Source organism: Gracilinanus agilis, chromosome 2 (assembly GCF_016433145.1).
Source record: "Gracilinanus agilis isolate LMUSP501 chromosome 2, AgileGrace, whole genome shotgun sequence".
NCBI lineage: Eukaryota > Metazoa > Chordata > Mammalia > Didelphimorphia > Didelphidae > Gracilinanus > Gracilinanus agilis.
This window is the reverse complement of record NC_058131.1, coordinates 482,330,693-482,355,138: the sequence shown is the minus strand read 5'-3', so window position 1 is coordinate 482,355,138 and position 24,446 is coordinate 482,330,693. Positions and strand designations below refer to the sequence as shown.

The 24,446-nt window shown below is 34.6% G+C and overlaps 1 protein-coding gene across 1 annotated transcript in view; it reads right to left on the bottom strand.

Moving 5' to 3' along the window:
* The window catches only part of TTLL5 (tubulin tyrosine ligase like 5), a 318,095-nt gene that overhangs the window by 130,392 nt on the left and 163,257 nt on the right, over nucleotides 1–24,446 (bottom strand). The window contains exons 21-24 of the mRNA XM_044664952.1: nucleotides 8,664–8,810; nucleotides 6,219–6,322; nucleotides 3,059–3,186; nucleotides 165–248 (exon numbers count right to left, since the gene is read on the bottom strand). Of these exons, the coding sequence (XP_044520887.1) occupies nucleotides 165–248; nucleotides 3,059–3,186; nucleotides 6,219–6,322; nucleotides 8,664–8,810 (463 nt within the window). The remainder of the gene's footprint in view (nucleotides 1–164; nucleotides 249–3,058; nucleotides 3,187–6,218; nucleotides 6,323–8,663; nucleotides 8,811–24,446) is intronic.

Genomic DNA, 24,446 nt, shown 5'->3' with positions numbered 1-24,446 from the left:
CATTTATTTGCATTATCATTTGTCATAGTCCCACTTGGTAGCCTGTAAGTTCTCTGAGGACATGCACTGTAGTTTTTCATATCCTCCAGGATGTATCACAATGACCTGTGGAGAGTAGGCTTAATAACTGTTGGGTTGGCCTTTTTTGAAAAAAAAAAACTTACGTGATAATTTTTCAGAATGTAGTTCTGCTCCCTGTTGATGTTTAGGCTGCTTGATTCTCACTTCTTCCACTGTCTCAGGATGGTCTGATATATGAAATTTTAAGAATTTAGAAAATTCTGCTGAGTTATGGGATAACTCATTCTTATAAAGGCACAGTTGTATTTTTAAAGTAGAATACAATGATTAATCAGTGTCTAGAAGAAACACTACAACCATTTTGCATAAAGAAATACTAAGGCAGGTCAAGGTTGGATCAGTTGTAAAATATGAGAAAACATGTTAGTCACAAAAAGAATTCCTATTCTATTCCCGTCTCATATATAGAATTGTGGTGTCTCCTTCCTGTGTCAGAATAGACCAATATAACATAATGGGAAATCATTTAATCAGTTTTCAAGGGGCTGGGTTTACATGTTAACAATGGGCTCAAAAACTACTAATACCATTGAAATATGGCAGATAAAGTTACCTTCATTCACCAAATAAGACAATTAGCTATTTCCCAGCTCTATCCTGCTCTTTCCTGTCTTTAGGAATTTAGGAAAAACATTATGCCTGGGATATATTTCCTTCACATTTCCTACTGCAGTTCTTTTCTTCCTTTATGTCCCAGCTCAAGAAGCCACCTCTTCCAACATATGTTCCCTAACTCCTACAAACAGAAGTGCTCTTCCTCTTTAAGCATCTTTTATATTTAGCCTACAATTTGCTTTTTTCTCTTGTGCTTAATAATGTATATCTGACTCCCTTATTAAACTATAAATTCCTTGAGAACAAACTTTTTTTCACTATTGCACATAGAATGCTTAATAAACATTTATTGGATTCAACTGAATGGTAATACTGTCACAATCTTTTTTTTAAAACAACACATTCACCCATAATAATTTGTAGCATCCTAGTGGAAGGGCTCATAACCTGGGATTTTTAAATGTTTCTTAGTGTTTTGATAATTATATTTAAATATGGTTGGTTTTCTTTGTAATCTTATGCATTTTATTTTAAGCTTAAAACAGTATTCTGAAAAGGGCTTCTAGAGACTCTAGTCAACTGCCAAAAGAGACCATGATCCAAAAAAGGTTAAGAAACCTTTTCTAGTGATAACTATGCCTAAAGGTATCCAAAGACAAATATTTATATTTGAGTTAGTCTTTATTTTTTATGCTAAGGTAAAACAAGGACCTATCTTCTAACATTTGTGGGTTGTGGTAGTTTATATACAAATTGACCATTGGGATTGTACAGTTTTCAGGGAAGACTAGTATCTCTGGTATGAGAGCTTGTAGAGAGTATCAGATGGGTATCAGACTCCTTTGGTGTCTATCTGCCACATAGGTCTCACCTATGGCTCCAAAAAGCTATAATGTGCACAGTGGCCACACCCTGGTAAACCATCTTGGCAGGCAATCTAAACCTGGTTGGCCTGAAACCTACTGGTGAGTAAGGGAAGTTTCTAGGCCTGGCATTTGAAGACTTCTCCCAGTAGAAGGGGCAGTTGAGAGCAATTTGTTCCAGTGGCCATGAAGGCAGTGGAAGCAGACACTGTGGAGCACTTAGAGTTTAGTCAGATATTGAAGATGCCAAGGTCATCCCTTTGCATCCTGAGCCATCAGCAGTCATCTTGACTTTTGTTTTGCCACTGGACTATAATGACTGCAAGACAGTGAGGCCAACAGCTTTGTGTAACTATGCTTCACTTAAATCCAATTTATATGCCAGGAAAAAGACACAGTAATGTCATTTTGGTTCTTTTTTAATACAAAGGACAATATCAACTAACAATTGCTACTTGACCAAGTCTTTCTCACCTAATGTCAATTCATTTCATAAGAACAGCCTCAAAATGGGAATAATTTTCATAAACATTTATTATTTTAATAAAGAGTTGGTTTCTGGACCTCTGAATGCACAATTTATTAGTGATGGTGGCTGCCATCTAAACCCTTCCTTCACTACTGCATGGAAAATGTTTCTGTAAGAAATCCCAACCACCACTGCTTTCAGAGCTGCCATCACCAATGCTAATCTCTCACCATCAGAAAGATCTTTATGCCTTCAGAACCTTTTCCCAGAAATCTAATAGAAGCTCAACTGCTGGTACTTTCACTTGTAATGAAGATAAACTGAACCAGAAATCAAATATTACATATTCTACTCCAAAACCCTTAAGCAGAGACAGTTTCTTGATGATGATCTCTACCCAACTAACTCTGAAATTCTTTCTAAATACCATTTTTATAACTATAACTTTAAGGAAATGAACTATGAAAAGTAGGGATCTTGGCAACAACAACCTGAAAGGTTTTGACATATATAGAGAATGGCAGCAATTCTTTCTTTCTCAGTAAATCACTCCTCTGTAACTATCATAAAGAAATAATGTCCTTCTTATATAGGCTTTGATTTTAAAAAAAACACCTTAGCAATATTAAGTATCATTTTCAAGGCAGAAGAGCAGCAAGGGCTAGGCAATCAGGGTTAAGTGACTTGCCCAAGGTCACATAGCTAGGATGTGTCTGAGGCCAAAGTTGAACGAAGGACTTCCAGATAGGATCCAGGCCTGGCTCCCTATACACTGAGCCACCTAGCTTCCCCTTAGGCTTTGTGTCTTAATTTTATATAGGTTATGCTGCTAAAATGAGATAAATGAATAAAAGTATAGGTATAAATTGAAAAATAAAAACTGACCTAATAGACTGCTCTCAAGTACAAGTGAGATTTTGGAAAAAAAAAAAAAGGAAGTTTATTTTAAGTCAAATTCAGAATCTTTTTTTATTAGGCAATGACAATTTCTTAGTTCTGTCTGGTCTCTTAGCTGATCATTCTTGCACTAATTTCCCTATCTATTTCATTTCTCTTGATCTTCATCATAAAAATTAACCAAAATACTCACCACCTTTTGCTCCACTATCAGAATAACTGTTGCTGTTCTTAGGGGCTTTGGAATTAGTTCCCAGAAAGACACTTGCTGACTTATTTTTTTGGGTATAAAAAGTCAATACCTCCTCCAGTTCAGCCTCACTAAAATAAGCAAAAACAAGTTAGAAAATAGTGCTTTGGAAAATAAACCTGGAACCACCAAAATTATATGACAGTAATAGAAAAAGTATAGAGGAAAAATGAAAGGCATAAGATATGTGGAAGAAAAACTCAGTACTCTGCTTTTTGGAGATGATTCTGTCAGGAATAAGTTTGTTAGTTAAATTCTAAGCATTTCTGATTAAAGAGCAAGAAATCCAAAAGGACAAAGATCCATTCTGCTCTTGAAAATTTCTGATCCAAACCATTTTCTCTTTATACTTTATAGAGTTTAAGAATAAAGGCAAAACTTCATAGTTATTATTCACTAACGGCACAAAGTTTGGGTAACAGTTTTTGATGCATCAAACAAAAAAAAATAGTAAATTACCTCTTGGGTATCCCTCTGGAGAATTAATTTACTAAAACCACTCCATCAGTATTTAACCATTCCCTTTAAGGAATCTCCTTTCAAAATGGTCAAAAGTGAAAGTGAGACACTTCTGTTAACAGGACTACTCAAAAGAATTTTTGCTCTTATTCAGATCATTACCCTAATCAATTTCAGGGATGATTCCCTTCCTGATGATCAAACCTCTCCCTTTAAAAATTAGACCTCCTATAAGAAATGATAAAACAAGATTTCCTTAGATGATATTGTTTCAGAATTGAAATATTGTTAAAGTTTCTCATTCATTTTAATCAAAACCTTTGAATAAAGAACTCTCCTAATGCAATTTCTCAATATTTTCCTAAAGAGGGAATGGGAGGAAGGATAGATGTACCACCACTTATGAAATATTACCATAAAGGGAAGATCAAATGAGATAAAGTATGAGGAAAGCACTTTGAAAAAGTATAAAGTATTATACAAATACAAAAGAGGTAGTATTGGAGTTATCATAGGGTAGTAGATGTCACTAAGTTGGACTTGTAGTGAAAAAGATCTGGGTTCTAATCCCACCTCTGACAATTAGCACTTAACAATTATGAGATCCAGTTGCCTGATTTGTGGAAATAACATCACCACCAATATCTATTCTACAAGGTTGTTGTGAAAGTTGAGTAAGACAAATAATAAAATAAAACTTATAGTGCTATGCAAATGCCACCCGTTATTATTACTACTTCCTTTATTCAACATTATCAAGAAATAAGTTATTCCCTGTAAGTTTCCCAGATAACTAAGGTTCTATCCCACTTGCTTTTCTAATTTTCTGCTTGTAATCCTCTAAGTACTGAGAAGCCAAATAATCAAACTTGTTAAGGCAGAGTCCAAGAGTCAAATCTGAAAAATGTCCTGAAGGGTTTCTGAGCAATGTGCAGATAGAGATGTTGTACCAAGACCAGGCTAGCCTCAGTTTGAGCGGCCTAGAGCTCTGTTTGGCTTTCTTACTATCTGGTTATATTATGGATATAGTAGATAAAGCATCCTTTACATGAGTGGGGTAATATTATATTGTCCTCACCGTTATGTGAATATAAAAAAGGCAAAAAAACCCTAAGATTGGATCCTGTCTCAGAAACACAAGCTGAGTAATCACTTTGGAAGCACCAGGAATGTGGAAGTATCAGAGTAAGCTCAAAGATTTCTCTTGGCAGAAGTAAACTTCTGGAAGGTAATGACTTAACTGCCCAAGTAACTTGTAACAAAAAATAAGTGAAGATTCGATTTGCTTTCTAGCAATCAACACTAAATCCATTCAGTCAGTAAATGGAAAACATTTACTTATTTTGCTTATTTTGAAGTAGAATCCCTCAGGAGCATGATTCTTTCTCCAGAAGACGGATGACTGTGAATCCAGGCTAAATAGTTTTATATATTTATCTGACAATATATGCTCTGAAAGAAACTAAATTAAGAACTTTACTATTTACTTCAGTAATTATTCTTCAACCAAGAATTAGTAATTTTTTCTCTAAGATTAACATGGCAAAACTTTCCTACCTTGTTTCAATAACCATTCTAGCATCATCGAACATTTCAGGTTCAGTAAGTGTCAGCTAAACAAGGATAAGAATTTTACCAAAATGGTTTTGTTTGATGTGTTTAACCTTTTTATTACTAGGGCTAAATTTGTGTCCAAAGAACAAGTTAAAATATCATAGAGGAGATACTGAGTGCTGTTATGACAATGATGTTTTAGTGATGGAACTCTAGATATAGTTTATTCTCAAATGGTTGAGGTTTTTTGTTCACTAGGATTCAGATGATTGGGAGCCAACTAAGAGGGTCATTTTGATTGGTAGATTTAACTATTTTTTCCAATTTTCTGCCTTTTGCACAAAGTCTTCTGTGTGAGTCTCACTGAATTATCTTGTTGTTTATGTTTCATGCAAGTTCTTTGAGGATAAAAGCTACTTCTGCTTTTATATCCACAGGACATAACATATTACACTACACACAGTAGGTGCTTATAAAATGCTTGCTGATTGTTTGAAATAAACTGGCTTTGCTACACATTGGCAGAGACGTACAGGCAATACTATAATAATTATGACCTAACTGGTTGAGTCAAGATAGAGATTAAATGTAGGGATCTGAAATCCCTGAAGGCTAAACTTTAGCATAAGGGACTTTCCCATTTGTCCTGTTTTATATAAAGTAGGTATGATGATCAGAGTGTTGAGAAACTGCTAAGTCCTTAATCCACTCAACTTGGGTAAAGTTTGAGCATTGCTCCTGAACTGGTGGGCCAGGTGAGGAAAATGAAACTCAGTAAAAGCAAGAAAACTCCAACTGAATCATCCCAAGGTGACTCGCAGCACTCCTAGTGGCAGATACTTTGAAGGGATTTTAGTAGCAGTGTTTGCCTATCAAGAAGTACTTTGAGAACCCAAAGCTGTGACAACTACAGTATAATTGGCTGAGACTGAGATTCCAACAGACTACACTCATGCTCTCCTTCTGAAAGATGATTTTACTCAGATCCATAAGTAAGAAAGAAAATATTGGTTTATGAAATGTTGCAGATTCACTTAGGTAGTGGGTTGGGAAGAATAGAGTACAGCGTGAAATTAGGATGATCTTTTACCTTGCATGGCTGATGAAGTCCTGAAAGTTTTCGGGATTCACTCCATCTTCTTCTTCTTCTTCAAGTTTCTTCTTTGATTTCTTTTCCGCCATTTGTTCTGTTTCCTACACTCCCACCCCACCAAACAAACACATAAATATATTCTCTGTTGTCATATCTGTATCATGCCCTAGTATGGCCATAAGATAATGGCTAAGGAAAAGGAATGTTATAATATAGCAACACAGAAATCTAGAGGGCAAAGAGTAAACTGAAAGGTGAAAACATAAAAGACTTAATTTGGATGAACATGTCTGTCTCCCAGACGATGCCTTCTGTGATACAAGAAGGCCTGGGATGTTTGTGGATAAATTTTATTAATAAATAGAGTAAAAAGAATAGAAATCTATCAGGCACAAACAAGGCTTCAGTAAAATGCAGACAGATGGAAGGATACGGAAACTGATATGTATTTGAATGGATGCAGGATGACAGGATGCAGACCTATCTCTTACTTCAAATACTACTTTACTTTATCATTGTGGGCAAATTAGTAATGTGCTTTTGGCATCTATAAACTTATAATATTATTTCTACCATTTTAATAAACATAATGAGGACTTTAATCAAAAGGTTTCATTTAAATGGAAATTAATATGTTTACAATTCTTATGTATAGTGGCCCTTGTAATATGTCTTTTTCTTTTCCTGTTCTGGTAGTTAAGACCCCACAGTTTTAACTGTATAGTATTTGCATGTTGCACTGAATGCTGTAGTCATCAAGGATCTGGTTAAGAGTTGGGTCCTGGAAGACCCTTTCATACTAGCATCCCAAATATACTCTATAATCTAAAACCATTTAAATTAAGAACAATTCTAAAAAGAGTCAAGAACTAGGAGTCAGACAACCCGGATATGGTGCCTGGATGTTTGTTCTACCAATCATACTGTACAACTCAAGGACAAGAATTCAACTTTTCTACGTTTCAGTATTTCTTCAAAGTGACAGCATTATTTGTCAAGAAATATTTTTAAAGCATGTTGAGACTTTCAAATGAAAATTGCACAAAGATTTTTATAATTTAATTATGAATTTCATGGGATTTGTAGCAAAATAACAGATAAGTATATAAAATATTTCAGAGAGGAAAATATAACCAATGCTGAAAAGGATATTATATTCATGGCCCAAATTTGTACTTAAATATATTATGAACAATTCAGTTTCTGACTGTCTATACACATATTAACCACACTGAAGATCATCCAGAAGTTATCCAGATTATAACACAGAACAAACTATTCTGATCCAAATGGAAGGCTTTGACAATGGAGTGGAAAACTCCTAGGGAGTTTTATTAATTAGGGAGTCATTAATTAATGTAGCCTCATGACCCACCTGGGTTGAAACTGCAGTTTTGCTCTATTCAGCCACATTGCATAGAGAATGATGATTATTGCTTGGCAGATAAATACATACCTCTATGCCCAACTGGACTAAGGTCACTATGTTTTCAGAATAGGCAGAAGATAAAAACTGCAGAAAAACAACTACAATACAAGGTAGTTTGTGTTGAATACTAGATGAAAAATAATAAGTGCAATGGGGGTTTGGAGGAAGGGAGAGAACACTACCTAGATCTCTATAATATGTGACACAGTTGAGGTAACTGAATTCCCTCAGTTCAATATAAGCTCAAATAAGCAAAGTTGAGTACTAAGGAACCCTATTGAAAGGAATCCAACAGTGACAGCATTAAAAATTTAGATTTTATGATCACAGAATCAGACTCAGAGCTAGAAGGAACCACAAAGGTTATCTAGGCCATCCCCTTCCCCCATTCTCACAACTTGACTGAATAAATTCCAGTGGCTCCCTATTATCTCTAGGACCAAATGCAAAATCTTCTGGTTGGCATTCAAAGCCATAACCTAGCTGCCACCTAACTTTTCAGTCTCCTTACAACTTATTCCCTAACACATACTCTGATCCTGGCTTTTCCATGAATGAGATACTCCATCTCTATGCTCTCGGCATTGTCTCTGGCTGTTTCCCATGTCTGGAATGTTCTCTCTTTCCTCTTCTCTGACTACTAAATTTTCCTGGCTTTCTTTAAGTCCTAACTAAAATTCCATCTTCCTCAATTTCCCTTTTTTCTAGTGCTTTCTTTCTGTTATTTCCTATATAGCTTGCTTTGTATATATTTATTTGCATATTGTTTCCTTCATGATATTATAAGCTTCCTGAGGGCTGGGACTATCTTTTGACTCTTTTTGTGACTCCCACCCCCAGGGCTTAGTATAACCTCTGGCCCAAAGTAGGTGCTTAATAAAAATTGATAGAATGATTCATCTAGTTCAACTTCCTCGTCATATATAGACAGCCACATCCTTTGGATTCTGGATCCAAATCCAGTTTGTTTCATTGCACCAAGATGGATATTGTCCATTAGGAGAGTCATTTACCTTATTGTAGACAATTATGAAGTCACCCAATTGGTGTGCTAGGATTCTTCTTCTTTCCAGAAGGGCCAACCGGCGACTGGGTAACACCATTCGCAGGGAATGCTGCAGATTGCTTGATGCACGCTTGAGGAAACGAACTACTAGCTCCTATACCCCCAAAAAGCATAAAATCAAAAATACAAAAGAACTGAGGAGTAAAAGATAATAAGCTATAGATGGACGAGGGAAAAGAAATGGTGGAAAAGTTATATATATTTGTTTTTCATTCACTTACTCAATAAATATTTACTGAGTACCTTAAATGTGCAAAGTGTTGTGGGTGATATAAATATGAAAAACATATAACTCTTGCTTTCAAGAAACATACAGCCCCCTAAGAGAGATACTTTTCAATTCCATTCAAACACTTATTAAGCGCCTAATAACTTAACCTCCAAGGCACCATGATAAGTGCTAAGTATACAAAGTCAAAAAATACTTACTGCTTTCAAGGACTTTATATTCTATTGGAAAATTAACTCACATACAAATAAATAAAAATTAAAGCAGAAAAAAATTAACATCAATACTTAATATTTGAGGCAACTGGTGTGTGGAATGCCAGGCTTAACACCAAAGAAAACTGAGCTTAAATTCTGCCTGTGACACTTACTTGCTGTGTGAGCCTGAGCAAGTCACTTAACTTCTGTTTGCCTCCATTCTTATCTGCAAAATGGGAATAATAATAGCACCTATCTCCCAGTGTTTAGGATCAAGTGAGATAATAATTGAAAATATTTAATTAGCATAGTGCCTGGAACATAATGAGCACTTTATAAATATTAACTATTAATGCTATTATTATCAGTGCACCAAGAGACAGAATTTAAGGACTAAAGGGGAAAATTAATTGAATGAGAGTGAAAAATAAATGGCAAAAGCATAATAGAGGCCTTAATGTATCCTTTTCAAAATGAAATAAATCTAACAAAAATTTAGAAAACAAAGTACCAGTCAAAAGAAACAACAGATTGTCTTCAGAAGGAAAACAAACAGATATATCTCAAATAATAACAATGGTAAATGATAAATTTCATAAAGAATCAGGAAAAAGACCATTGAATACACAGGAATAGAAATTCAAATAACAAGAATATTTTACACCTACTAGAAATTGCAGAAAAGAATGGAATATTACATTAAGAAAATAAAAAAAGCTCAAAATGAGACAAAAAATGACAGAGCTTGAAAACTTGAGCTTAAATATTAATGAAAAGGGCCTAATTATAGGCATTCATAAAAAAAGACATGACAAATATTTGACTTAGGAATATTTTAAGAAAGAGATATGACAAATATTTTTGTTGTTTTTGATATTATAGGTACAATCAACATAAAAATAATAAAAAATGAAAAAAATTATTACACGTTTAGAGAATATTACCAAAAGGAATTGATTTACATGTAAAATAATACATACAATTAAAATAAAGTATAAGGGTCAAAATATAAAATAGTGTCAGAAGTGATGAGGACAAAAGTGGAAATTAAAAAAATTTAAAACAGAAAGATAGTGTAATATTTAAAGGATTTTTAAAAATTGTACCACTATCACTTCTAGGGCAGCTACATAGTGAGGTGGATAGAGTGTAGGATCTAGAACCAAGAAACCTCAAATCTAGACACTCGCTTTGTGACCCTAGGTAAGTCACTTAATCCTGTTTGCCTCATTTTCTTCAACTATAAAATGAGCTGGAGAAGGAAATGGCAAACTGCTCCATATCTTTGCCAAGAAAACTCCAAATAGGGTCACAAAGAGTTGAAAATGACTAAAAATGACTGAAGGAGAATAAATCATCACTTCCAGGCAAATCTCATATTTTGTGAGACAAAACTGCAGTGTAAGAGAGAATAAATGGGAAAAGAGGCAGTGTAAGGACAGAGGAACGTGGTGATAACAATAACAACAATAGCTAACATTTATATAGTGTTTTAAGGTTTGAAAAGCACTTTTACATTTATTATGTAATTTGATCCTTGCAACAATTATGGGAAGTAGTTGCTATTGTTATCTCTATTTTATAGATGAGGAAATTGAGACTGAGAAAATAAGATACTCTGGGCCACACAGCTAATACATAATTGAGGAGGAATTTAACTGTACTTCTTCTACCCTGATCAAGTCTCATGGGAAAACAGTGAAGGGCTGATGACCATATAGTTATTCAACAAGAAGAAAGTCTGCAAGAGAATAGTAGAGGTGGCAGAAAGGAGGAATTAAAACTGAGGGACTGAAAGGGAGATGTCCCAATGAAAAGTACTCCATGGGCAAAATATATGCCTGAGATTGGATACAAGGATTTTATGATGATTACTTGGGGGGAGAGTTGGTACTCTAGATACCACCTATGAGAGTGTTGTGTTACAATGGACAATATTCTGTTCCATGAGAATGGACAATGGCAAATAGCAAAAAAAAATCAACTAGAACTCTTGAAAGGCATGAAGCAAAATATTTTTTAAAATGAGTTGAGAATGTCATTACAATTGAAATGAAAGCTCTAGAAAACTAGAAAAGAAATGAGAAAACTGAAGGAAAGACTTGGAATGAGAATTAAATTTGACTATAAAACCTAGACCAAGATAATTTAATGACTTCATGAGATAATAATAATTAGGAAAGAAAAGCTAAAAGGTTGGGGGGGAAAAGGATAAAATAAAATGTAAAGTATTTCATATCAAAAATAGTTGATCTGATGGAGAAAGGGAGCAAAGCCTAGATGGTGGAAAAAGGAACCATCTGATTTCTACCAAATTAACCTCCAAAAAGCTATTATGTGACACCTCAAAATATATTCTAGAGCAGCTTAGCCCAGAAAAAGGCAAGGTAAAGAAATTTTTCAGTTCAAAGCAACTTAGAAGGCTGGCACAAGGGATCTAGTTCCCAGGCCTGAAGTGGAGCTCAGGACACCAAGGGAGACCCCATGAAAGCAAAAGGCCTTGGGTGCAACTAAAGCAGCAACAAAGGTTTCTAGAACTCTCAGCCACAGATGGTAAGGGGGGTAGATATCAGAAAACTGCTCAGGATATTACAGGGGTCCCTTTCTTAACTCTTATTTGCATTACCCATACACAGATTCAGATTTCAGTTCTGGGGCACAGTTGTAGGGTGAGGAGGAACACAAGCACACAGCAGCACCTGTAGTCACAGGGAAGCAAAGGACCTTGGACATAGTTCCAAGGAGTTACTAAAAGACTAAAGCACAAACTAGGAGAGTATTAAACATATCTCTCCTTACATCATACCACCTTGAAAGAAATGAAACCAGATAAATCCTCAGAGACAGTTCTAAAGGCAACTATATAAAGAACCTGGAATTTGGAACAGTGTTCACTTTACCACAGTTAAAGAGCCCCAAAAAAGAAACTCAACATATCAAGTTATTTGGTGATAGGAAAGACCAAAAAAGCTCAGAAAAAGACAACAGTCAATACCGCTGCATTCAAAACCTCCAAGAAAAATATGAATTGTTCTCACATCCAAGAAGAATTAATGGAGGAGCTTAAAAAAGGATTAAAAAATTAAACGAGAGGTAGAAGAAAAATTGGGAAAAGAAATGAGAGTGATGTGGCATAATCATGAAAAAAAGGTCAACAGCTTGGTAAAGGAGGCACAAAAAAAAAATACTGAAGACGTTAACACCATAAAAAAAAGAATAGACCATTGGTAAAAGAGGCACAAAAATCCAAAGAAGAAAAGAACTCATTAAAAAGAAGAATTGGCCAAATGGAAAAAGACATTAAAAAATTTCAATGAAGAGGAAAACTTCTTGAAAGACAGAATCAGCCCTTTGGAAAAAGACACAAAAATTCACTGAGGAAATGAACTCTTTACAAAGCAGAATTAACCATATGGAAAAGAAGGTACAAAAGTTCACTCAAGAAAATCATGCCTTGAAAATCAGAATTGGGCAAGTGAAAGCTAATGACTCAATGAGATATCAAGAAACAATCAAAGTCAAAAGAATGAAAAAAGAAAAACCAGAAGAAAATGTGAAATATCACATGAGAAAAACAACTGAGCTAGAAAATAAACCCAGGAGAGATAATTTAAGAATTACTGGACTACCTGAAAGTCATGATAAAAAAAAAAAAAAGAGCTCAGACATCATCTTTCAAGAAATTATCAAGGAAAACTGCCCTGATGTTCTAGAAATGGAGTACAAACTAGAAATTGAAAGAATCCACCAATCACTTCCTAAAAGAAATCAAAAAAGGATGACTCCCAGGAGTTTAAGGGCCAAATTCCAAAACTCCCAGCTAAAGGATTATATTATATTATATTATATTATATTATATTATATTATATTATATTATATTATATTATATTATATTATATTATATTATATTATATTATATTATATTATATTTATTGTAAGCAGCTAAACGGAAACAATTCAAGTACCATGGAGCCACGGTCAGGAAAACACGAGACTTAGCAGCTTCTACAATAAAGAACTGAAGGGCTTTGAATATGATATTCCAGAGGGCAAAGGAGCCAGGATTTAAACCAAGAATTATTTACCCAGCAAAACAGCATAATCCTTCAGGAAAAAAGGGGTATTCAATGAAACAGAGGAATTTCAAACATTCCTGTTGAAAAGACTAGAGCAGAAAGAAAATTTTAACTCTCCAATAAAGACTCAAGAGAATCATAAAAAGATCAACAGGAAAGAGAAATCAAGTCACTCAATAAGAATAAACTGTGTGTATCCCTTAAAGGAGAGATGATTCTTATAACACCAAAGAACTTTATCATTATTAGGGCAGTTAGAAGTAGTATACATAGACAGAGGGAAAAGGTTTGAGTTGAATATAATGGGACAATAAAAAAATAATTAAGGCATGAGAAAGAGAAATGCATTGGGAGGAGAGATAAGGGAAGAATAGAATGGGGTAAATTACTGCACATAAAAAAAGGCATGAAAGAGCATTCATAATGCAGGGGAAGATGAGAGGTAGGGAAGAAAATATGTGAACCTTACCTTCATCAGACTTGGCTCAATGAGGGAAGAACATACACAATCAATTGGGTATAGAAAGTTATATTACCTTACAGGAAAGCAGGAGGGGAAGGGGATAAAATAAGGGAGTTGGGGGGTGGCAATAATAGAAAAGAGGGCAAATTCGTGGAGATGGAAGTTAGAAACTGAATAGGGGTAAATAGGACGGAAAGTAATACACAGTAATCATAACGGGGCAACATTTTTTACAAATCTTTCTAATAAAGGTCTCATTTCTCAAATATATAGAGAAATCAATTGAATATATAAGAATACAAGTCCTTGCCCAATTACTAAATGGTCAAAGGATATGAATAGGCAGTTCTCAAGGTAATTAAAGGTCTCTATGGTCACACACAAAAAAAATGCTAGAAATCACTATTATTTAGAAAAATGCAAATTAACTCTGAGGTAACACCCCACACCTATCAGACTGGCTATTATGACAGAAAAGAAAAATGATAAAATTTGGTAGGGATATGGGAAAGCTGGGATATGAAGTCATTATTGGAGGAGTTGTAAAATGATTCAATCATTCAGAAGAACAATGTGGTCCTTTGCCCAAAGGGCCATAAAACCATGCATACTCTTTGACCAGTAATATCATCATTATTTGTATCCCAAAGAGATTTTTAAAAGGTGGTGGGGGTTGGGAAGGACCTATGTGTACAAAAATATTTAAAGTAGATCTTTTTAGGGAGGTGAAAATTTGGAAAATGAGGGGATATTCATCAATTGGGGAACGGCTTAGTAAGTAACACAATATGATTGTAATAGGATGCTGTAAGAAATGACAAGCAGGAAGAGATTAGAAAAACCTGGAAACAGAGCGAAATAAGCAGAACCAGGAGAACACTGTACACAGGGACAGGCAAACTTTACAATGAATAACTGTAAATAATAGCTATTCTTAGCAATATAATGATCCAAAACTATCCTCAAGGACTCATGATAAAAAATGTCACCTACTTCCAGACAAAAGAACTGAATCTGAATTCAGACTAAAGCAAACTTTTTTCGTTTTAACTTTTTTTGTATTTCCTTCCACAAAAGGATTAATATGAAAAATGTTTTACAGATTGCACATGTAAACTCTATATAAGATTCCTTACTATCTCAAGGAAGTTTAGAGGCTGGGGTTAGGGAGGGAAAGAGAATTTGAGACTCATTATTTTTTGAAAAATGTTGGAAACTCTATATGTAATTGGGGAAAAAATAAAATAAAATTTAATACCTTAAAATATATAAAAAAACAGTTGATAAAAACAATAAGATATTATTTAAATATTATTGAAAGTCAAGCATGGTAGCATGGCTCTGAAGTCCCTGCTAGTGAGGAGATCTGTGCTGGCTAATCTGAAAATGAAAATTCCATAGAACATCACAGCCATAAATCAAAACTTATAGATCAAACGAATCATATCAAAAAGCCTGCAAACAGATAGAAAGAGTTCAAATACTGAATAAATGCAGTATCAGACAACATTTATCAATTCTCATAATGGAGAACTGTAGCACATGTAATAAAATGCTAAAATATAATAAAATTAAATGAAATAAATCAAAAGGCAAACTATAAAGTTTATTTTCAAGAATAATTTAACCTAAAAAACTGTGTAAAATTCTACAGGGCAAAAAGTAAAATTCTACTTTGAAACAGAAGAAATAAAAGACTCCCTAGTATTCCTAATGAAAAAGCTAGAGCTGAAATGCAAATGTAAGAATTAAGAGAAAGATAAATGAGGAAATGCAAAGAAAAAGATAAATGTGAGTATGACATAAGAAGGGATTATACAAGAATGAATTCTGATGAAATCTCAAGAGTAATTTGTTGTGTTTTTGATGAGTAAAAGGAAGGGAAGGGAAAAATAAACTAGGGAGAAAGACTCAAAGAACGTAATTTGCATAATTATTATGTATAAGTAGAAGCCTACACACAAACAAGGAAGAAGGGGTAGAGGAATAGTTTTTACTTTATTCATATTTTCATCTCAAAGAAGGGTAGAATAACAGACACACACATACTGAGTTTTGTGAAGAAATAAGTTTAATTCAACAAAAGAACAAGGAGAGGATGGAATAAGAGAAAGGGTGGCTTCAGGGATGAATTAGTCACAAGCAAAACAAATTGTAACCTTGGAGAACAAATTATGGAGAGCAGTTTTAAAAGGAAAATGGTAAGAATCTGTAACTAGAATCTAGGCAAGGGGAAGAGAGTGAGTCAAGGGGACAAAAGCTGTCATCAAGCACAGAGTATTATTGTGAAATATACTTTTTTACTATCTTTTCTTTTTAAAAAGGAGCAAAGGAAGCAAAAGTAAAAAGCATAATAGGACAGAAGGAAATACAAAATTAGAAATTCTAACTCCTAATGTGAATTGAAATTATTTACCCATAAAATGGAAGATTAATAACAGAATGGATTAGAAAACAGAACTCAACAATATGCTCTTTCTAAGAAACTTACTCTCCCAGGGCCTCTCCCCTAAACTGCCACCTCTTTCCCTCCTCTTGATCCCCCAATGAACCAATTTAATCCTTCACTTTCCTCTGGAGTCCCAGCCCTGTTAACATATTGCTAATTACACCCTGCCAGGCCTTAGCCTTGGATCTGTGAATTACACTCCCTTAGTTTTCTTTAATATAATCAATCAGACACTTGAAGATCCTTTAGCACTGATTGCAAGTCCACAGACACACCCTCAGAGAAAGGAAGTTGAAACCAATGAGATAAGAAATTGTTCCCACAAGCACTGCCCCCTTGGACAGTGCTAGACAAATTAAAGAACTATGATTGGTTCCTGAGATGTGACGTAGGAGAACAAGTGGGTGGAGAAAAATGTTTATAAGGTGAGACCCAGTACAAAGTGGGACATTTCGGATTCACACTCGTTCTATGGAGATTCAGATTCCTGCATTGGTGACTCAGACTGAAGGGACTTGGATTCGGACTCAGGCACTGGTGACTCTTACTAAAGGAACTCTCACAGACTTCTAACTGGAGATTGGACCCCTGTCAGAGGGGTGAGCTGGATTTCATCGGATTGGCACTTATAGTGGTAGGCTAGGCAACACTCTACCTCCTTCCCACATTTCCCTCTCTTTACTAGCTCTACTTTGCTGTAATAAAGCTACTAAAGCTACTAACAGCCTCATAATTTTAATTGTAATTATTATAATTTGGTGACAACCCTTTTTTAATTATTACAGATCACACCACTATTTGCAACCTTCTGAGTGGGTGGAGGAGGTATATGAGATGTTCAAGGAAGATCAGCACTTCTTACATATATGTTGCTGAAGGTAGAGAAAATCCAGTCTGAATGGATCACTACAAATTTTTATGACATAGCTTTGACTGGACCCTCACTGCTGCTAGGTAATCCTACTTTACTTCCCCAATCAATTAATTATCCTATTCTCTATAAAGGCTCTTTCAAACCTTTTCATCTTTCTTTAAACCTTTTATTCATCTTGTTCCTCTGCCCTCTCATCTGAGAACTACAGCTTTTATTTACAGCAAAAATTGACACTATTTGCTATGAACCTTAACCTCTCTCCCTCATCTTCTAACACTTGGATACCTATTTGTCTCTATCTCCTCCTTCAATACTGTTTCACATTATGAGATGGTCTTACTATTTACCAAAGCTAACCCCTCTATCTACTCCCATTTCATCCCATCTTCTATATCAGTGATTCCCAAAGTGGGCGCTACTGCCCCCTGGTGGGTGCTGCAGCGATCCAGGGAAGCGGTGATGGCCACAGGTGCATTTATCTTACCTATTAATTGCTATTAATTTTCAGGGAGCTAAGTAATATTTTTTCTGGAAAGGGGGTGGTAGGCCAAAAAAGTTTGGGAACCACTGTTCTATATGAATTGACCTCTCTGTTATGACCACACCCTATTACTTATTGTCCATCTCTCTCTGTCTACTAGCTCATTCATTACTGCATGCAAAAATACCCAGGTCTTCCAGATCCTCAAAAACTTTCATTCTTTCAGCTCTGCTAAACATCATCCTATATCTCCTCTGCCTTTTATGGTTAATCTCCTATCTACAATAAGTACCTCTACTTTCTCTCTTTTCACTTGTTTTGTAACACTTTACAATCTCCATTCCATCTTCATCATTCCACCATAACTCTCCAAAGTAACAAAAAAATCCTAATTTCCAAATGCAAAGGCCTCTTTTGAATCCTCATTCTTTTTCACCTCTCTACAACCTTTGACACTGTTGACTTCTCTGTCCTCCATGATATTCTCTTATCTCTAGGTTTTGGGGACACCATTGGTTGTCCTTCTACCTTTCATAGCACTCCTTCCCACCCTCCTAAATAGATCTTCATCCAGATTATGCTATCTAACCAAAAGTGTCCCTCAGAATTCTATCCTGGGCCCTCTGTTTCTTTTCTTCTTCTCCTCTTCCTCCTCCCCCCAATAAAACTCTTACCTTCTGGTTCATTATCAATTCTAATCCTGAAGAGCAGCAAGGGCTAGACAATCAGGGTTAAATGACTTGCCCAGAACCACACACCTGGGAAGTATCTGAGGTCAGAACCATGTCTGAATCCACTGAGCCATCTTGCCGCTCCCTCTACTGATTTTTTTAATTAAAAATAAAAAAAAGAAAAAAAATTTCTTTTTAAATATTTTTCCATGGTTACATGATTCATTTCCCCCCCCCCCTTCCTCTCCTCTCCTGGACAAGCAATTCCACTGGGTTATACATGTGTTATCACTTGATAGTTTTTTCCATATTATTTATTCTTGTAATAGAGTAATCTTTTAAAACCAAAACTCCAAATCATATATCCTCTACTAATTTCTCATCTTGCATTTCCAATTACCTTTCAGATATCTCAAACTGGATGTCCAGTAAATATTTTAAACTCAGTATGTCCAAAATGTAACTCATTACTTTCCCCTTTAAACCCAATCCTCAAGGTTTGAAACAGGTGAATCCATCCCTCAATTCCTCATTATTTCTTACCCTCTTCCAAGTTACTACCAAGGTCTATCAATTTCACCTTTGTGGCATCTCTTGAATGTGGTATGCCCCCTTCTTTTCTCTAACATTGCTACAACTCTAGTGCAGTCCTCATTACATCTGAATTACTGCAATGGGCTACTATGGGTCTGCCTGCCTTGACACTTACAAATTATCCTCCATTCAGTCATGAAGATGATTTTCCTAAAGTACAGGTCTGACCATCTTCCCCTCCCTAACCTACAGAAATTCCTTATTGTCTCCAAGATCAAGTACAAAATCATCTCATTGTCATCCAAAGCCTTTTATAAGCTAGTCCTCTCCTACTTTTCCAGTCTTCTTACACCTTACTTCCCAACACACGTACTCTCTGACCAGGGACATTGGCCTACTGGCTGTTCTATGAACAAGACACTCCATTTTTGTATTCCAGGCATTTTTTCTGCCCATAACTCATTGCCTGGAGCATTCCCCCTCTTCTTCGCTGATTGTTTACTTCTCTGGCTTCCTTTAAGTTCCAATAAAAATCTCATCTATAAATTTTCCTAACCCTTCCTAATTCTAGTGTTTTCTATTTATCCTGTATATAGTTTACTTTTATATAATTGTTGGCTTATTATCTCCCTCATTATACTGTGAGTGCTTTAAAAGTGGAGACACTGTTTTTAAAAATGTTTTGTACGCCTAGCTCTTAACAGTAACTGGAACACAGCAAGCACTTAATAAACATTTACTGATTGACTGTTAATGACTTATTTTCAGCAGATTTAATATTTGCATCATTTCTAAGATATAAAAGCATCTGATTCCTATGTAAGAATAAGATCCATTGCACAATTAATAAATGGTCAAATACGAACTGGAAGTTTTCAAGAGAAATCCAAGTTACCAGTAGCAATAAGAAAAAATGCTTCAAATTAGAGAACTGTTCATTCAAGCAATTTTGAGGTTTCAATGAATATCCATCATATTAGAAAGATTAATAAAAAAAGAAAAAGAAAGTAAATGTGGGAGAGGCTATTGGAAAACAGGTATATTCATACACTGTTGGTAGGGCTATGAAATGGTAGTCATTACTGTAGAAAGAAATTTGGACCTATCCTGAAAATACTACTAGATTGTGCATACTCTTTAACCTGGCAATACTGGAACCAAAGAAACTGATAAATGAAGAAAAGGATCCATATGTACAAAAATATTTATAGCAGTCTCTTTTTGTGGAAACAAAGAACTGAGAACTAAGGAGGGGATTGTCTGACAATTTGGGAATGTCGGAACAAATTATAGTGGACTAATATATAATTTTATTTTTCTCTAAGAAATTATAAAAAATGTAGTTACAAAGATACCTGGGAAGATACTTATGAACTGATACATAGTGAAGTTAACAGAACTAAGAGAACAAGTTATATAAAAACAATATAAAGACAAGTAAGATGGAAAGGTTTCAGAACTATGACTTTGATCAATGTAATGACCAACTACAATTACATATAATGATATATTCTACAAACTCCTGAAAAATGAGATAATGGGCTCAGAATGCAAACCTGAGATAGATAGCTTTTTTGGAAAAAGACAATATTTTGCTTCACTATGTATATTTATTACAAGGGTTTTGTTTTTATTTTTTTCTTTTTCTTCAATGGATCAGTAGCAGTAGCAGGAGAAACTAGATTTTTTGTTGGTTAAAAAAGATAAAATTAGGGGCAGCTGGGTAGCTCAGTGGAGTGAGAATCAGGCCTAGAGACAGGAAGTCCTAGGTTCAAACCCGGCCTCAGCCACTTCCCAGCTGTGTGACCCTGGGCAAGTCACTTGACCCCCATTGCCTACCCTTACCAATCTTCTACCTATGAGACAATACACCGAAGTACAAGGGTTTAAAAAAAAAAGATAAAATTAAATAAAGTGAAATTACAATTTAATATAAAAAGAAAATGTGTGTGTGTGTGGGGGGGGGTAGCTGGGTAGTTCAGTGGATTGAGAGCCAGGCCTAGAGACGGGAAGTCCTAGGTTCAAATCTAGCCTCAGACATTTCCCAGCTGTGTGACCCTGGGCAAGTCACTTGACCCCCATTGCCTAGCCCTTACCACTCTTCTGCCTTGGAGCTAATACACAATATTGACTCCAAGACAGAAGGTAAGGGTTTTAAAAAAAAAGAAATAGGGAAGTTAGGGACTGAAGGAAGTGTTTAGGGGGGAAACCAGTTCCAATAGGCAATTGTGGAAGTCAGGGTAGATCAAAAGAGACATAAGCTGGATGATAGTTGAGTCTATGATAAGATCAACAAAAAGAGAGAATATGAGAGAGATATAGAACAGAGAAGGAGAGAGAGGGAGGGAGAGACAGGGGAAGATGGAGGGAGAGAGAGAATGAAAGAGATAGGAAGTGAAAGACCAATGGGGAGAAAGAGCAAGAGAAAATGAGAGAAGGAAAGAGGGAAAGGAAAAAGGGAAGAGAGATTGAAAGAGAGAGAAGAGGAGGAGGAGGAGGAGGATAATTTTAATAAAGATTTTAATTTAAATAACTGGAAAAATAATTAGTACTCAGGACAGGACCATGCCAAAATAATAAAATTATTAATATTTCCACAGTTATATGGAGATTTAGTGATAAAGCCAAACAGACCTTATACTTCCACAGAATAACAACAAAATTCTTTTGAAAATAAAAGAGGAAGTAATGAAATTATTTCTCTATATTGTAAACTATACTATATAGCTTAATAATTGAAGCCATTTGGTACCAATTAAAAAGTAGAAAAGTAGCTCAATGGAACAAACTAGACGAGAAAGAATTAGAAATAATTCTGGTGTTCAATGACTTGAAAATATTCATCTTCTTGGAAAGAACTTCCTATCTTATAAGAACTTCTGGGAAATGTAGCAAGTAAAGTGGAACTAGCTAGTTTTAAATCAACATTTATACTATATACCATGACAAATTTAAAGTGTATACATGCCCTAAATGTTAAAGATAATATAAAAAATTAAAAGAGAAGCAGATCTTATATTTTTCACAGCTATGGGAAGGTATTTCTTTTTTTCTTTTTTAAACCCTTGTACTTCAGTGTATTGTCTCATAGGTGGAAGATTGGTAAAGGTGGGCAATGGGGGTCAAGTGACTTGCCCAGGGTCACACAGCTGGGAAGTGGCTGAGGCCGGGTTTGAACCTAGGACCTCCTGTCTCTAGGTCTGACTCTCACTCCACTGAGCTACCCAGCTGCCCCCAAGGTAATTATTTCTTAATGAAACAAGTGATTAAAAAACTACAAAAGATAAAGAAACAATTTCAATTACATGAAATTCAAAAGCTTTTGCAAGAACAAAATTAATTCGTGCAGGACAACAAAGAAAAAACAAGAAGAAAAAGTTTTTGCATTATAGCTCTGACAAAAATTTTAATAATTAAGACATATAGATAATTATTATCAGTATGTAAATTTATGATTTCCTAAGTATAATGGGGTATTATATTGCTTGTCTTCTCAATGGGTGGGAAAGAGATTGGAAGGAGGGAAATAATTTGGAACTGAAAATAAAAATTCAAAATAAAAAAAATTGTAAAATCAAAAGTGACTTCTCAATAAGTGGTCAAATGATATGAACAAGCAGTTCTCAAAAGAACTGAAAAATATTGCCAACTATGAACCTATGATTCTTAAGATTTTTTTCTATCATTAACCACTATAGTATCATCTGGTGAAATATATTGATGCCTCAAAATGTTTTTAAAATGTATAAAATAAACACATAGTATCAGGATTGCTAATGAAAGTTAATTTTTTTAAGGTTATGGATACCACATGTACAACCTCTGATGACAAAAATTCTCTAATCACTAAAAATGAAAGAAAAGCAAATCAAAATAATCCTAAGCTTACATCAAATAACCAGCAAATTGGCAAAGGTGACAAAATATGGGGAAAATTTTTGTTGGAGGAGTTATGGAAAGATAGGCCCAGTGAAAAGTATTGGTTGAAGTGATTGGGTTCAACTATACTGGTAAGCAATTTGAAGTTATTTTATCAAAGTGACTAAAATATTCATAGTCTTTCTATGTCTCTAAGAAAGTCAGTCTCCAAGGTTAGACATATGGTTGAAAGATGTCAATAACAGAAAAAGAAAAATGATCAAAATATTTATAGCAGTACTTTTTATGATAATAAAGAACTGAAGAATGATTAAACAAATTCTGGTTCCTACAAATAATGTAGACAGTAAATGATGAATAAAGAGAAGCATGGAAAGACACATGAATTGATGGAAAGTAATATAAGCAGAACCAGGAAAACATATACATATGAAAAAAATCTATCACTATATTACGCACACAATGATAATGTAAATGGAAAGAACAATAAAATTATTTAAACAATGCTAAAAAATGACGACCAAAGTTGACTTCAAAGAAGAAATATCAGAAGATACTTCCCTCTTGCTTTTGTGCAAAGGTATAAGTGATACCTCCCATATCAGACTTCTTCAACATGTTGCTTAGTTTAGTTGAACCTTTTCCCTTCTTTTAGAAGATATTCTTTATTATAAGAAATGGCTCTATAGGAAGGGCAAGGAAGGAGGATATGGTGAGAAATGTAAATGATGCAAAAATAAAAATGAATCAGCAAAAAAATGTTTTAAATCAATTGTCATTATAAAAAAAAAGAACCCATAAGGATCTCTAACAAGTTGTTCTATCTTAATGAATAGCAAATCATGTGTAAAAGATGATCCTTGAATCTAACGGATACCTTATAATAACCAAAAGAAATCCCAAATCAGCAATCTGTAGTGAGTATTTTAAAAAAATAAAAAAGGTTTGGGTTTTTCCCCTCCATTCTCTTGACTTTTTTGTCAGTTGTGCTGTTGATACCAATTTATTCCAGCATAGAGGAGTGGTATCTCAATCAGAAGGTTGGATTTAACCATACCACCATAGCAGATTTTACTGTAGGGTGTTCAATCTGTTATTTTATAATGTATTTTTCAATGTGCAGCAGACAAACTGACTCTTGAAGAGGTAATTTTAATTTTCCACTTGGAAAGAGTGGGGCTAACATTTTCCACTGACAGCTGAAGGATTATTCACAACATAAGGTTTTATCTCTGTGCTGCTCAGCTTTTTTATTATCACAAGCTATTTTTCAAGGATAACCAAATTGTATTTATACTAAATGCAACATAAGGTCCTGCTTTTTTTTTTTTTTAGTATATAGAATAGGAGGGTGTAGGAATAGTCACTGCTAAAATGCATAGAGAATAACAATTTTTCAAACTTAAATATTTTTTTATCTTGGGTTAGAAATACCTATAAACAAAAAGATTAGCCTCCTTAAGCCATTTGATCCTCATCAACTGGCTTGATGTTTTTTGTCATCCTGATAGAAGAAAGGACTTATTGAGAAATTATATATAAAAATCAAAGCTAATAAAGACTGAAGTTTTTTGTAAATTTGGCTAATTAGCAGTTAATATAGCATTTAAACAAGTTTATAAATGTTAAAGAAATAATTGGTAAATCAAAAGAATATAATTTATGGATTATTTCCTATGAAGAAGAAAGAAGTTAGAAAGTCTATGATGACATATTCTATTTTAAAGTGTCAGGCTTTACTCTCCAAAACGAGTTAAATGCTATCAGATGATTTTCTCTACATTAACAGAAATGTATAAAGCACTGCATAATATTCTCTTATTAGGAGAATTCACTGCTTTGTATCTCAGAACAAGTCAATTAAATTATAGCCATAG